This window comes from Bidens hawaiensis, unplaced genomic scaffold (assembly GCF_021521415.1).
Source record: "Bidens hawaiensis isolate Kalapana, Puna unplaced genomic scaffold, B.hawaiensis_p1.1 tig00015545_1, whole genome shotgun sequence".
In the NCBI taxonomy this organism is placed as follows: domain Eukaryota; kingdom Viridiplantae; phylum Streptophyta; class Magnoliopsida; order Asterales; family Asteraceae; genus Bidens; species Bidens hawaiensis.
Window position 1 is genome coordinate 22,309 of NW_027492389.1, and position 16,901 is coordinate 39,209.

The window sequence follows — 16,901 nt, forward strand, 5'->3', positions numbered from 1 at the left end:
AATGGCAAAACCATGAGTAAAGCTATCGACTCCGACAAATTTAGCATGTTATATTTGTTGGGTCCATATTTGGTGGTTTGTACTTAGTTCTATCTTTATTGGGTTTTGTTTTGGGCTATGTATGTAAACCGAGATCCATTATGGATCTCGGTGGTCTTTGGGCTTTGTTGGGCTTGTGTATTGAGTACCCTATATATAGAATGCATTGTATAGGGTTCTAGGTTGCTAGTTCAGTTAGTTGTTGAGAACTTTGAGAGCCACCATCCAGAGAGCATAATAGTGAGTGTGAATCGGTTTATGTATTAGATGATTATTGATAATAAAATCATATGCATTGAAACCATATTACATCGTGTTCATCTTGTTCTTCATTTATATTGTTCTTGAATCACCATGGTGTTAGGATTCCGCACTAACATCGTGTACGAGTTGATATCATAGTTGTAGTGATCCATATTCGGGACTTACAATTGGTATCAGAGCCTCTTGAACCTTTCAAGGCTCGTTTTGATATTAACATATTCAAGATTTCAGGTGTTTTGTGGTCTATTTTTGTGTTATTCCGGCGAGATTCAGTTATGAAAAGGAAGAAGAAGACTGTTTTGGTCAAAGATTACGTTATCTTTGGAAACAATTTAAATCCCACCAAAATAAGGATTTAGTTGTTACCAAAATAAGCTGGTCAAACAATCAGATCTGGGTGTTCTCGGCTGTATTTAAGAGTTTTCGTCCCTTTAAACAAGAGTTTTCTGCCAAAGATCAGAGCTGTCTGCCAAAAATCAGGGATTTCGGCCAAAACTCAAGAAGCTGATTAAATAATCATAGTTTTCGGTCAATTTCATAAGTTCTCGGTCAACCTTAGTGGATTTCGGTCAACATTTGTGGTTCTCGGTTGACTTTTGAGGTTCTCGGTCAAAGGAGTTTTCGGTCAAAAGGAAGGGTTCTCGGTCAATATCTGTTCTCGGTCAAGGAGTATTGAAGGCAAAAAAAAAAGAAATAAAATCTTGGCTGGAAAAATTTTCTTGAACGAAATTTTTCCAGAATACTCCCTATAAGTAAAAAATTCATTTTTGAAAATTTTGGCGAAAACAATTTTTTTCGGGAGATTTTCGGTGAATTTTTGGTTGGAAAATCGGAAAATTAGTCTTGAACAAAATTTTTCCTAGACGCTTCTTCTGAGTGAGACATCTTTCTTGAGAATTTTGGCGATAATATTTTTTCGAAAAATTTTGGTGGGAAAATCAGAGTAATTCCTTTAATTACTAAATGGATTCTCCACAACCCATCTCATTTTTTGGAAGGACTCTTAATCAGTCCGCTAGAAAGGTAAGTTTTCAACCATGTTCTCTAGATTGTGTTGATAAGATAAAATTATATCAGCTACATTATGATAACTTAAATAGAGACATGGAAAGAATAAAATCTGAAAATTTCAAACTTAAGAAAAATGAAAAGGGTTTTCTAGACAAAATAGAAGCACAGAAAAATGACATCTCTAAGCTTAAATCTGATTTTAGTATAAAATGTTGTCACCACCTAGATGCCAAATAGGAAATCGCTGAACTAACTGCTAAACTGGAAGCCTCCAAGTTAGAAATTCTAAATCTAACTAGTAAATTTGAAAGGGCTGAACTAGATTTTAAAAAAATCGATGGTTCCAGTAAAGTAGTCAATTCAATGATTGAAAACCAATTATGGTGGAAAGAAAACGAAGGTGAGGGTATAGGATATAGTCAAGTACCCCCACCATACAATGACAACTATACTAGTCTTCCTCTTACCAAAGAGCAGGAAGAAAAGGTAAAAGACATGAAGTATGGTAAACAGGTTAAATCTGAAACTGTTGGATTTGGATCCCTAGAGGAAATCAAGCGTGTTTTTAAATGTGTGAACAATTTTGATGCTTCTACTTCATGTGCAGATATAGTAAATGATGTTGCTTCTAATAGTAAAGGGGTTCAGGCTAGTGAACATGATTCTTATTCTAACGTGTCATCAAACTCAGATGACACCACAACACAAAAGTGTACTAATAATAATACACAGAGTTGTGGCAACAAAGGGAAGGCACATAAGAAATCAGCACAACAAGGACAATCTCGTCCTCATAGATCCTCCGGATGTCCATGTGTTGATAAATCATTGGGTGCTTTTTATATCAAGAGGCAAACATGTTACCATTGGGGCACGCCAGGACATATAGCCAGAAATTGTGTTCATCGTCTATATGTTCCCTATTACAAGCAAAATCAGAAGGCTGCACCAAGGGGCAAGGAGAATGGAAAAACCTTTCATAAGAAGGAATTCCAAAATGAGGCAAGTGCTTCCGTTGACATTAGAAGAAGGATGAAGGTGTGTTTCGACTGCGGGAACGGCGAACATTTGGCAAAGGAGTGTCACTACCGTCCTATTAATAGTCAAGCTCCTCAGGTGAAAGGTAATAGGTTTCAATCGAATCCAGTGGTTAAACAAAATGCTTATTTTAGAAAACCACATGTATCTGTACAACGGGTCATAGATACTCAAGGATTCAAAGTTAATATGACAGGTTTACACTCCAATGATTTAGAAACTGTTAAAAGAAGAATAAATCTTCAGAAATCAAAGAGTGTTGAGAGTTCTAAGAATTCGAACTCGAATTCGGATTGCTACACTCCAAAGTCTATTTATTCAAATTTCACAAAACCAAGACAGATTTGGAAACTTAAAACTCAGCAAACAGAATCTGTATTAACAAATGATTCTGTTAAATATGGGAAAAATATGAGTTGGCAAGAGGTCACATATGTTGATGCTCAAGGGAACCCCAAGACATTTATGACTTGGGTTCCCATGTCCAACTGATCTCGCTATGCATGTAGGAACAACCACAAATTCATTGTTTATTAAATAGGTTGTTCTAGGCACATGACAGGGAAAACATCCTTTGTTTTTTAAATCTTTAAACCTTAAAATGGATTATTTGTTGCCTGGACGGGATTTTAGGGTGATAGAACGTTTTTAATCTGCTCTCTAAGTGTGTAGGAACAAATCAGGGAATACATTGCATATTAAAAGGTTTGTTCCAGACATTCAACTCGCAATGATACAGAATCTCAAAACAAGCTTATTCCTAGGGGAGATTCTCACAAATGGAAAGATGATGTCTTGAAGATAAAAGGTAACCGTATCACTTTGGTATGAAAGATTGATCAGTTAAAAAGATTTTAAAATTTAAATTTTTAAAAAAAATACAAAAATATGTTCACGTATAGTTTTTCAAGTATAGTGTATTTTGTTTCCCAAAAATGAGAAAATGACTTGAACGTGCATGAGAAATGATAGTACATCAGTTGGCTGACTATCACACTTCTTCATAAAAGTTTTTATTAAATACTACGTTTCGAAGATTGAGTTTTTTTAGGTTAAATTTGTACATAAAAGTTTTCCTTTCTGTCAAAATTTTTTGCACAAATTTAGGGGGAGAAAATTAAAAATTCAAAAAGAGTGTGCGTGCGTTCTTATAAAAATAAAATTTTTAAATATGTTTTTACACACTTTTGCTTAAAATTATGTCGGTTTCTCAAGTTTGAAGGACATATACATGTATATGGTTGGTCCGGTGTTCTACTTGTAGTTTCACATGATAGCCATTTACCTAACGACTGAAAGCACCCGGGGCGACTATGATGTGTTTTGTGTTTCGTATTCTTTCACTTAAAATTATGTTGGTAACTCTGAGCTGGAAGGACATGTGTTTTCATGCATGTTTGGTCCAGTTAACCACTTGTGGTTATAATGGATAGCCATTCACCTGAAAGCTTAAAGTGACCGGGGTGACTGAATTCCTAACACGTGTGTTTTACTTAACTCCCTGGGAAGTGATATTGCTATTCAGTTAACAGCTTTTTTAGAAGCTTCAAAATATTTTCAAATGAGAATTGATCCAACCTTTCAAAAGTGATATGCAAATTGTTTCTGTGTGTCTAACGGGTGAAGTTATTAAGCCTAAAAGGCTCTAGAACAGTCATTGATTTGTATGGTAGCTTTCCATGATGCGTAAAAGTTGAAGTGATATAAACTAAATATGTTAAACTTACCGTGGAGAGTCATTTTGAAGAAATGTGCATGTCTCCATATACATCTCTCCGAATGATAGGCAGAAAAGCAATTACCCAGTCATACACGAGCCCGTTAGTGTCTTGATCACCAAAAATATTATGTTTCTAAGTTTTTGCTCAAGTTATAATAAAATAAAATAAAATAAAAGAAGAGAAAAATATATAATAATAAAAAAGGGGAGCTATTGTGAAGCAAAAATAAAAATTCTCGTATTTCAAAAGCTTAAAGGGTCAAACTAGTACTACAGAGATGGGGGCACAAAAGTAAGTCCTGTCATGTCTCGAATGAAAGGCCTGTAAGTCCGGATGGCTTGTAAGTCCAACGTTCAACCTTAAAGCTTAAATTATTGTTTGTTTATCTATAAAAATCTTTTGATCAAGAACTAGGGGGTTGGAGTCAAATTTGGGTGATCTGGGGAAAGCCAAATACGCTTTGAGAAGAGATAGGTGGCACCACATGTCCATGAGTGATGTCCATCTAAGCTTTATGTCGAACTGAACCTAATTCATATCACTGATGCAATGAAAATCATGTTAAGTTTGTTAGACCTGCTATCAACCTGTCTCTTTATGTCATAATAACGCTGAACATGAATCCTTGTGACAGCATCTTAAACAATATGATTCCATGTTCGGATCTTTTCACAAAGGCGGCATCTTTATCAAAAAATTGAAATTTGATCCCAATTTTTAGCTAAATTAAAAGAAAACCGAGTGATTAAATTTGTCTTATTTGTTGTTTTTGTTTCTATTTTATTTCATTTATTTTACTTTTACTTCTTGATTACTCTTGTCAAAAAAAATGTGTTAAGAAATCATTTTAAAATTTGTCTTCAGCTCATGAAATCTGATATGATCTCATTTTAAGTCTTTTCAAGAAAATCATAAAAAAACAGAAAAACATAATGATTACAAAAATATGTCTGTTTTATTTTGTTTTATTTAATTGTTTTCAAAAAGATTTTGGTTGATCGTTCTATCAAAGTTGATTGTTTTTTTAAGACTGATTTCTTGCAACAGAAGTAGATGAAGTATCTGAGATTCAAATTGGATGATGCTGTCAAAAAGGGGGAGATGATAGATTATTGGATGCAGATGCTGAAGTTGCTGATCATGGTCTAGTAAAGATTCTGAAGATCTTGAAAGCATCAGTAAGGGCAAGATTGTTGGGTCATAAAATGGTTAGACTGACGCATATCAAAAGGCCACGACATGATCAAGACTAAAGTGATGTAAACGAAGACGAGTTGAAGAATTACATTGGTGTAATACCGAAATCCCTATCGATTTCGGTTAGGCTAGTTTGAAGTGAAATAAACAAGAACGAAGCTACAAACCAAGGGGGAATTGTTGGGTCCATATTTTGTGGTTTGTACTTAGTTCTATCTTTATTGGGTTTCGTTTTGGGCTATGTATGTAAACCGAGATCCATTATGGATCTCGGTGGGCTTTGGGCTTTGTTGGGCTTGTGTATTGAGTACCCTATATATAGAATGCATTGTATAGGGTTCTAGGTTGCTAGTTCAGTTAGTTGTTGAGAACTTTGAGAGCCACCATCCAGAGAGCATAATAGTGAGTGTGAATCGGTTTATGTATTAGACGATTATTGATAATAAAATCGCATGCATTGAAACCATATTACATTGTGTTCATCTTGTTCTTCATTTATATTGTTCTTGAATCATCACGGTGTTAGGATTCCGCACTAACATCGTGTACGAGTTGATATCATAGTTGTAGTGATCCAGATTCGGGACTTATAATGTTAGATTTTACTGCTTTGTAGGGATAAGTAAAAAAAAAGAAATAGGCAACACGACCGTGCCTCACTCAACATGGTTGTGCCTAGTACAATTTCCTTGTAGTGATCGTTTCTGGCACATTTCTCTAAATTAAACACCCTAATGCTGGAAACCTTGCCACCACTCTACCTAAAAATAGAAACGTGAACCTGGAGATGATACTGCAACTTCAGGAAATGGCTAGAGAGCTAACTGACATTTTTGTTCAAAACGAACAATGTGTCGTAGCTCTAACTAAGATCGTGGAGGAAATGAAGACTGAACTCCATGACATCAACGAGCAAATTCAAATCCAGTCTATCTGACTAGGATTCTTCCCACCACCAACTCCACCACCTTTCGATGTGAGTGATTCATTTGGCGGGAACCTCTCTAGGGGAGGTTTTAGAGACTCTTTCTCAAACCTCTTCTAATTTGTGTGTTGATGGTTCAAGGATTGTGCTAAGGAGTAGTTGTTAGGATCTATCGGGCTTAACCCGATTATTTGTTGTTTATAATTTTTTTATATAATTTTATTTTATGTATTTTTAGGAAAAGTAATGTAATATTAGGACTTTAAATGGAATGAAGTTTAAATTATGTTTTAGGGATAATATTTGCACACACTTAACCGACCACCCAAAACCACGACTGAGATAGTGAGATACGAGAGTAAAACTGAAAAATCATGGAAAAGCCAAGACACGTTCGTGCTTTTCTAAGCACAGGCCTTGGTCACCTTGAACTTTTTGCAGTTCATCATCTCTGCAATTAGTATAAAATTATGAACTGACATTTATGACACTCACCTAACATGATCGTGTTTATGTCACCATGTCAATGTTTTGCCCTCCTATGTGTCTATAAATGACTATCACTTCCCATTCTTTTGACATACCCCTTTTCACATTCCCTACCAAGAATTTGCCATGGAGAGGAGAGGACAGAGACCAAGTTATTGAAGACTAGGAGAGGTGCCTATTGATGTAGTTAGAGAGCTAATGTGCTTACGTGAGAGAGTCGACGAGATAGTGAGCATTAACATGGCGGCGGAACAGAGGAACCGAGAGCTACATGACAATGTCGAAACACTACGTTTCGAACACTATCATGTAGACCGGAGAATGTCTAAGCTAAAAGACAACCTCGATCAGCTTACGGTGGAGCTCACTCGTTCCAACCGAAACCAAGCAGAGAGGACTACCCTAACCAACTTCATGACAGGAGCTACCCATATGCAGACCTTGTTTGGGGGAGGGCCGGGATTATTAAAGTAGTTTCCAATAGGTTTAAATTTTTAGTCAGTTGTCATTTGTACCTTTCGTTTCCTTCGTTCTATTGTTCGTGTACTCGTATCCCTATCAATAAAATTTCATCCTCTATCTTTTAATTTAAATTAACATACCTAATCCTTTCGGTCTATAATGGTCGTTAAACACATCTCGGGTTTGAAAAAGGCAGTTAAAAACGATTTCTTGTTTCAATAATCAAAGTATGTCAATTTACTTGTTTTAATCTCGTTCTAGGGCTTGATTAGGCGTATATACATATTTTAACAGACTTAACTTCATTTTTTAACATACAAACTTCATTTTTTTATTTACTATTAAGGGTATTTACAAGATAAAATAGCGAAGAAATTTTCAAGTTAAAACTAATGTACCAAAATAAAAAAAAATGTATTTAAGTTAATATCATATTGCCTACAAGATAATGACGTGAACCACTTTGCGCCGCACATATCTAATATGTATGACATGAAAGAAGTTTTAAGGGTCAGCATATAATTCTTTCTAGCTATTTTCTGATTTTATTAGTTATATTTTATAATTTTTACTTTGGTTGTCAAGCCTGTACCTTAACTTTTTTTATTTTTGGTTTCTAAACAGTTTATAACATTTAACATTTTGATTTGAATAAAGGAGAAATCGTTAATTATCCATGAGGAGATGGAGTTTTTTTTTTTTTTATCTTTTGTTAGATGAGATTAACCTAGGTTAACAAAAGTGAACGTTAAAACCAATGATATTAAGTAATTGGTTGAAATTTGCCAAGTAATAATTATAATAACTAAAATACAATAATATAAAAAAGATAAAATCTATTTCAGTTTTAATAATTTAACACTTCACATTTACAAAATTATATCCCACCTTGTAAAAAGGGTGCAAGGTAAGATCACCACAGAGTAAAAGGTTAAAAAAAACATCAAAACAACAACCTCCTAAATCATGTTCACCAAATTAAATTAAATCAAATCAAACAACACTAACCTCTTATCATCTACTTGACTACTTCTACAACAAACCCAATTCTATGAACAACAACCCACCACCATTCACGGCAGAATCAATCATCTTCCACCACCCCACCACTCCCATTACTTCTAATTGTCATCCAGTTGATTTCTTCTTCCATTTCACACTTCCAATTTGCCATTTCAGAGTTGCCCTCCAACTGTTCGATCCTTTGCCTCAATGAAAACGATGAACACATTGGCTGGATCAAATCACTACCCACTGACTGTGATTCACCAATTGAATTCCACATATACTGATCAAGTATACCCGTTGGCGAACCCGCCCATAAATCTCGATCAATGTCGCACTCCAATTGTCCGATAAACGGGTGGTTTAGAAGCTCGGTAGCGCCCCACCTCGCTTTCGGGTCCCGAATCAAACACTTGTTGATAAAATCCTTAGCTTGGCTCGAAAATCCGGATGGGATTTCGGGTGATTCACCCGAAAACCCAATCTTGTAAAGGACCGAAACCGGGTCGGTCATGTTTAACCACGGGGAACACCCCGTTACCATCTCGATAACCGTGCACCCGAGCGCCCAAATATCAGCTGGAAACCCTTGTTCTTCGCCACGTGCCACTTCAGGCGCCATGAACATTGGGGTCCCACGAACTGGCACGTGCTCATTCACCCACTTGGCGCACCCAAAATCCGCGAGTTTGACACCATTTTCATTGACTAGTATATTTGCCCCCTTGATATCACAATGCACTATGTTATTTGAATGAATGTACACTAAACCTTGTATAATTTGCCTTGTGTAGTGTGATATTTGCGCCTCGTTTAATTGCCCGTTTATCGCGTCCACAATGGTGCCACCGGGCATGTACTGCATAAATAAGTTGTACATGATTTTTTTCTTTTCTTTAGTGATGTCACACCCTTTGTAGGATACTATAAATGGACTCTTTAAAATGGATAAAAACTGTTGCTCTCTTTGTAAACATTCTGAGTGCGAAAGGGTGGCGGTTTTGACTGCGAAAAGCTCTCCGGTGTTGGAGGTGGCGGCGGAGACGGTGGCAGAGGAACCACGGCCAAGTACATGGCCTCTGGTCCACCTCATGTTTGGTAGTTTTGGATGGTGTGTTGAGAGGGTTGTTTGTGGGTTAAATAAGGTGTTGAAAAGGTTAGTTATTTGGTTGGGTGGGAAGTCCGTAGGTGGCATAATCTGGGCAGCTTTTTAGGCGGACCAAAAGGGTGTTTGCCACGTGTCACCAAGTTAATCAAACTTAAGGGTGTATAATATCTGGGTTCCAACAGATTAAACAAAATATCTTAACAAAAATCGAGTTACATTTGGTTATTAGAATCTGAATTTGATTCGAACAGAGTAAACATAAAATAGTGGTTATATAACTTTGGTTAGACTTTCACCTCTTTGATATATGATCAGGGCAAAAGATCTTCTAAAGACGTCAGTTTAAGGTTATATATGTCATGGACCGTCAATTTAGAAGATGTTAAAATGCCTTGTTTCTTGCTTTGTTGCTATTCTATTTTAACTAACTTCTTTCTCCATTTGATGTCACTTGCTTTGTTGTTCTATGCATCTCATTAAAAGGCTTTTGGAGTCGGGATCCAAGTGAGTAACCTCTCTATCTCTGGGCTGGGTAGATGTAAAATTTACCCTCATCTTGTCCTTCTCATGCGTTAATGATAAGATTTTATTGGGCACGTTTGTTTGTAATAACTTTTATTATTTAATACAATTACACCTTTAACTCACTCCAAGTTTGCCCAACACAATCCAGTAACAATTAATGGTACAAAATAAAGTAAAAAGGAAAAATATTTGCTTTGTTCGTTCGAAAACTAGAAACTGAATTTGAATTCGGCTTTCGGTCCGGTTTTTGAATCTACACAAGGTATGTGTAGAAAGGTCAAAAGGAGTCCATACTCATGTTATTTAAGGGTAGATACTAAGATACCTTGGCACATGTAAAAAGGGATCGATTGTATAAAAAAATGTAACTATTTTTGTGTCTATTTTTAAATGAAGTCTATTTTTGTTTATAGCTTGTCGTTTAAAAATCGCAAATAAATAATTGTATTGTTTCTATTTCTGTACAAGAAACTAGACTTTCCAATTTCCATCCGACTATTTATAACATTTTAAAAAGTTAAAAACACACATGACTGATGACTTCTTACTTTTTTTATTTCTTACGTAAGTGACCTTCTTACAAGTGGTGAATCCATAAGCTTTCTCACATATGCATTCATGTTTCTGATTTTTGAAGTCTGGCGATTTGTTTTAAGACAGGTCATCGTTATTGATTAAATTTTAATAATAGTAATAACAATAATAATATAAACTCTAGGATTAATTTTACACACAACGGTGATAATAATAACATAAATACTGTTCCATTTATTCAACTCATGTATTAAGCCCGAAATAAATGCAACTTCTCTTGGTTTTCTTTCTTGTAGGTTTACCGCATAATCGATGAGAATACGAGTTATAGTTTGAAAATTCATGGTATAACTCAAATGTCAGCTACTCATATAAGATTGTGTATTAAGCAAATGCTAGTTTAACCGTCACGTCACAGTTACCACACTGGCAACAAGTTTTAACTAGTTTTTCTTAACTAATGTGTTGTGGTTTAACTTGGTTTGACTAATATTTAAACAAAAAAAATAAAAAATAAATAAATGTTTGTATCTTTGCATATGATTGATGAGTTTGAACTGGACCTCGCCCATCAAAAGAGAGCAGGCCATTAAGGGTATGACGTTGGATGGGAAAAACATGCTTTAACACCGGAATGATAATTGGGGCGTTGTGTTTGGCGCCCGTTAGTGGGGGAATCCAACTAATTTTGAGATCAGTAATCGTTAACAAAAATCTAATATAATTATTTTTGTACTTTTTCTAAACAATAACAGGATAATGGAGTCATTAAAAGTGAAAAAGTTAGTAGGTTTGATTTGAAGTTATGATTTGGAGTGTTCTACGTTTCTCCATAGAATCATTCACCACATTTTGGCTTCATTTTCTTGTAACTTGTAAGTGAAGTATAAGTTTAATAACCTTTGAAGTATCAAATCATTTCGTTACTAATCTTCTTTCATGGGTGGGTTATTACTTCCAAATCAAGATTTTCTTTAATCATTATAACCAAACACTCCCACCCCAAAATTATATGGATGTGAATGGTTCAAGGTTAGGTTCAACCAAAGACTAATGGATAGGGAATTGTCATTTTCGTCTTTGATTTGCTTACGATGTTTAGGTCATATTGGTATCATTCACCCGCTCTCATTTCCAGGTTAAAGTTAGACCACACACAATATAACATAGTCGTGATTCCTGTGATCCTGTCTATGCATTCGCAGGAATAACAAATAAGAGTGCAAGCTATATGGAAATATAAATATGAACTAATACAAAAGAAATTCAACTTATGATTTTTGAATGATTATAAAAGAGTGTCAGCCACTTCATCAAAATTATTAAGTCAATAACACGTTAAAAGTATGAAAGGAAAAGTGACAATAAACAAGTATTCATGCTTGTCCCTTAAGATATTTTTTTTCTTATCATAATTTCAATTCTTTGTTTGGTGTGTGTTTTGTCACACTCACTGCACGTGTTAACAACACAAAGTTCATCCAATCAAATAATAGTTTGAAAAAAATAAACTAAAACCATAATTTGAAAACAACAACAATAAAGAATGATATATGTAATGATTGTCGATACAACAAATAATGGAAAAAAGGATGGTTTAGACTGTTCTGGATCTTAATACTTTAAACGGTTCCTGCTAAGATGAAACAACTGTTAGCTCACGTAGGAGGAGATTTCTTGTAAACATTTTTCTGGCGTTGCCGCATTAGAGTTTAGAGTGTAAGTGATAAATGTGTGAATGTGTTACCAATTATGCCAAGTCATCCTTTTATAGCGCAAGACTCATGTTCATTTTAAGTTGTGAAGCCATCTTGATCGCTTGAACAAGTAAGGGTTATCTCTCTTCTTTATGAATGGTATGGGACTTTATATTTTTGGTGTAAATGGTTGTCACCTAACTTCAAGAATAGGGTTGTCCCCGAGAATCGTTCAAAATTTTTGGGTCAAAGGCGAGAACAAATTTGGGCCTTAAGTAAAAAGGGTTTTTTTATCATGTTTAAACAATTAAAATTTTAAATTACCTTATTGGTTTTGATCTAGGTTGTGCAAAACTTTTTGTATATTAAAATAGGCTTAATAAATTGGGTAATTTGGTTTAAACATTAAGAATACTTTTTTTCTTCAAATATATATATACACACACACACATACAAGTTTTGTAAAACAAAGTTTCAAGCCTGCTGAATTGATCAGTTAATTCCCCCCCCCCCCCCCCCCCTCCTTTAACCAAAGCCAACAGTGTCGAGGAGTCCAACACATTTACCCATACACGTAGCCAGCCTCCCGTTTTATATAAGGGAGTTGGCATCTCTGATGATCACTATTCACATCACACCAAAAAGCTTCAAAGTATCTACCCGTTTAACCTGCAAAGCTTGTAAGATGATGTGTTTACTTGCTTTGCCTTTGATGATCGGGCTACCCTATCATCCATTATGGTTATCAAAATGTGTTGTTTCAGTTAACGTTTATTCTATTGATTGAAGTCACATAGTATTGCTATATAAACACTTTTTAATGATATGAAATATATGTCTTTTTAATGAAATAGATATTCATTGTTTCACAACAACATTTCTTTTAAGATGATTACATTGTTTTAAGATAAATCTTAGCGTTTACTAATTAACTTGTCTTGTTATTCTCTTAAGCCTCTCTAACATTAATCATACCATAATTCTTGCAGTTTAAAATTAATTTAAGATATATTTTAGTGTCATCTTGATTATCTTTAATTACAAACTATATTATAGTCCTTAAGATTTTAAGTTAAGCTAAGATTGATTATTATACATCATTGAGTAAATCAAGAAGGCCATTTGTATATTTGTCATTATAATTTTTGTTTAAAAAACATCATACACAAGAGAATACATGCTACAAACAGAATGGCTGAGCCAATTGGGTAAACTTCATAATGGATTTACTGATACATATTATATTTCGCGTAAACTCTTTTTTTAATATATAGTTTATTAGATTGGGAATATCATGTCTTGATTTGAAATATTAGTTTTATTAGAAAAAACATAACATGCATACTGATAGAATTTAACTTATAACTTATTGAAAATTTAGTGTTTTGTCCAAGTAACTTATAACGATTGTTGGCGGCTTTGTACCTTCTTTAGACAATTGACATTTTATGTAATTCATCGACTCATTACTCTCTTCAAAATTCGTTTAATCACTTTTGATTTAATTAAGGTAGTCTTTACATTATTTTTTGTTAATCTCATTAATAGTTATTTCTTGAATGAAATTTGTATATGTCATTCCTTAAGAAGAATGACATAATAATTACATCATGGCATAGAGCAGCTTTTGCGCACAAGGCGCTTTTATATACATTGTGCTGAATATTATCATGGTAAGTTTCATTAGTCAACTGAATAATTAAACCCAAACTTGAGTTATAGACCAAGGAAAGAACCGTTTTCTTTTTTTTTTTTCACTTAGATTACAAATTAAACATCTTAAGACCATAATCATTGTGCACGAAGAAACTTAATAATTGTTCAAAAATCAAAATAAATGGACAAATCAGTGATATGTATTGTGGGCTAAAGAGATATGGTCCCGGATCTGGGTCGGATCTAGATTCGAGCCCAAAAACCACCAACTTGACGAATCATTAGGTCATATGCTTGCAGGCGCACTACTGGACGAATGCGTCCAAAACGCCATGTAAGAGGTACAGCCAGGACCACTGCCAGTACCATATCCGTGCAGGAAAAGGCACACACACGCTCGGAAAAAACAACCTATACACCAGATACGTACGGGACCACCACAACAGATACGAAAAGGAGACAACAATATTGATTACTATTGAACAATGGCCCACGTAAAAAGACATCTACGATCTCCACTTTGACGGTTGCAGAGGTGGTATGTCGGATATCCGCTCGATATGTGACCCATAGGTTCTCCTCAATAGCTCACACCTTTGGCTATTAATACTAGACTCCATCAAACGGTAAACGATTCCCTCTCTCCACTCACTCAAAGCCTTATACTCTCTTTATGCTTTACAAACATGTATATGTTGGAAGTAATTTCCAACTTAATGGGCCTGTCACGTGTAGATGACCGGGTTTGACCTACTGGGCTCGTGGGATTCATTATTATGTAATGGGTTTATGGGGTTACAATTAGAGGTTTTTTTTCATTTTTTTTATTTTTTAGTTTTTGTTGAACATAGAGTTTCATCATCGTCGCTTTCACAATTAGAGTTTTATTATATTTGTTAATGTCTTGACTAGCATAGTCTATATAAACCGAGTTATGGTTAGGCATTATAGAAGGTGGACATGATGTAACCGAGTTAGGGTTCATCAAACGTTAAACCGAGTTAGGGTTTGAGAGTTGTAATAAGTTTTTTGAGTTATATTTTCTGATTAATATAAACGAAAGTTTTTCGTTTAATTCATGTTTGATCATCGATCCAGGACTTGAGTATGCATAGAGAGACCATTATGAAAGCGACGATGACGTTTTTCTGGGCTGGAAGCACCTCTTCCCTCTAACCATCACCACACGATTGTTTTCCTTGTATTTCCATACTTCAGCCACAAATTCAAGACCCTCGACCAACTACAACCTGTGAAAGTACTCGTTCAGCCCTAGGTTGAACCCATGTTTCTTTATGGGCCAACAACTAATTAAAGTGTCACGTCACTACCACGTAAGCAATGAGACTTTAACTAACTAATCTTTAACTAGCGTGTTGTGCGTGGACTAAAATTAAGTTTAAAAAAAATGAGAAGTTTGATTAATTGTTATGGGGTGTACGCCACCCACCATTTGGTGAAGATGGGGTTAAGCGACTACCTCTCCAGCCCCAATTGCTTTGCAAGGCGCGATGTTGATTGTGTTAACAAGCCCATGTGGCAACCATGATGCTCCGTAATTAGCCCACAAGAAGTGGTCTAATAACTACTACAATGATTGTAAAGGCACTCCACTTTAGAGAAGATCCATATGGACGTCTAAGATTAACTTCATTGTTCAGAAGTAAAATAGAGGTGCAATGTTGCAATTTAACGTTTCTTGCCAGCCCATAAGTTATCAAATATATCGGTTTTTAAATTTTTTACGCTAGCTATAGCTCATAGACCTCTAGGATGTTATCTTTTTAACCATTCTAACTTAAGTTACCTCTGAACTATTAGTAGACTATGAATCGTATTAGTAGACTATGAATCGTTAAAAGGTAGGTCACTAAGGGACTGCCAAACAATCGCTAAAGCAAATATTTTAAATCCTATAAAGTTTAAAAATTGCTTATATTTCACAAACTCAATTAAAAACATTAAATTGTCCATTCAGATTATAAGTCATCTTATTCATATGTATTGCATATGTATGCTGCCTACTCCCATTGGACGTCATGTGACACCTTAATGAAATAGAATCTATAATCTTTTTCTTAAGATAATTTGTTAGAATATTACTTCTAACTCGCTCACAACAAAACTATATTTCATGTATCAATCTCGTCAATCATTGAAGAATCCTATTTTCAATGAATCCATATGATGAAGTTAAAAGAAAACGTATATAACTAGATGCAAGTGGCTTAGACCCAGAGCTTATCGTAATCATCTGGATACCGTTTCATGTCAACTCAGTTGGATTTAATGGTCGTTTCGGGTCAAGTCAACGCGACCAACCCGAATGTGACCCGGATTGAGTTACACCGAGGGTGACGAGATAATGGCCTACTTAAACGCTAATTAGGCCCGACACAATCAATTACGCGGACTAGTTATTGGTTAAATGCTTTGTTTGGTTATTTGGGCTCAAGCCCAAGTTTGTTTAATTGTTAAACCCTAAACATGTTTACTATAAATACATATGCAATATACTATTTATGGTAACCTTACTTACAACAACAAACCCTAATACCTATAACCATTTCCGGCGCCGAAATCCGGTGAGCCGCTTTTCCGGCGAGCCTAATACGGCCGCCGTATACCCACCTCAGCCACTGGCAGTCCTTGTTCAACCACCAGAAGCACCACCGTAGCTCCCTAGAGCTCGGGTGCTGTCAGAAACCAACCAATCGTTTTTCCGGCGACCTTGTTCGTCTTCTCTGGCGAGCCCGATTTTCCGGCGAACTCCATTTGGTGAACTAAAGCCACCATTGCTTGCTGCTGTTGTTTATTGCCGTCCAACGTTGTTTGTAGCTGCCAGATTTGAGCCGTACACCTTTCCGGAGCTCCGCCGCCGCCGGATTCTTTTTGGCTGTTGATAGTGTCATCCTAGCATCTCTCGTCAACTCTCGGTGTCTTCCCGGTTCTTGTTAACCGAGGTATATCGAATACCCTTCTATGGTTGATTATTTATTAGTATATTCGTACTCGTATCGTTTGTAATCGGATCCGGGTTCGGGTTTCGGTTTATGGTTCGTTTTAACTCGTTAATATCCGCTGCGTTTTGTTGTCCGTTTACATACGTATAATAATATTGATTAATATTTATCGAAACGAAACTTATAACTAAAACGGGTTCAATAATAGTTTAACCGTTTTTGTCTCGGACCACCGTTGAAACCCAACAAACTCCGCATACCGAAACC

At 35.5% G+C, this 16,901-nt stretch overlaps 1 protein-coding gene across 1 annotated transcript; it reads right to left on the reverse strand.

Annotated features, from left to right (window-relative positions):
• Nucleotides 1-8,127: 8,127 nt before the first annotated feature.
• LOC143549339 (mitogen-activated protein kinase kinase kinase 18-like) lies at nt 8,128-9,255 on the reverse strand. Its single transcript, XM_077040249.1, has one exon. It carries the CDS (start codon nt 9,242-9,244, stop codon nt 8,231-8,233), a length of 1,014 nt encoding a protein of 337 aa, XP_076896364.1. The 5' UTR covers nt 9,245-9,255; the 3' UTR covers nt 8,128-8,230.
• Nucleotides 9,256-16,901: the final 7,646 nt, after the last annotated feature.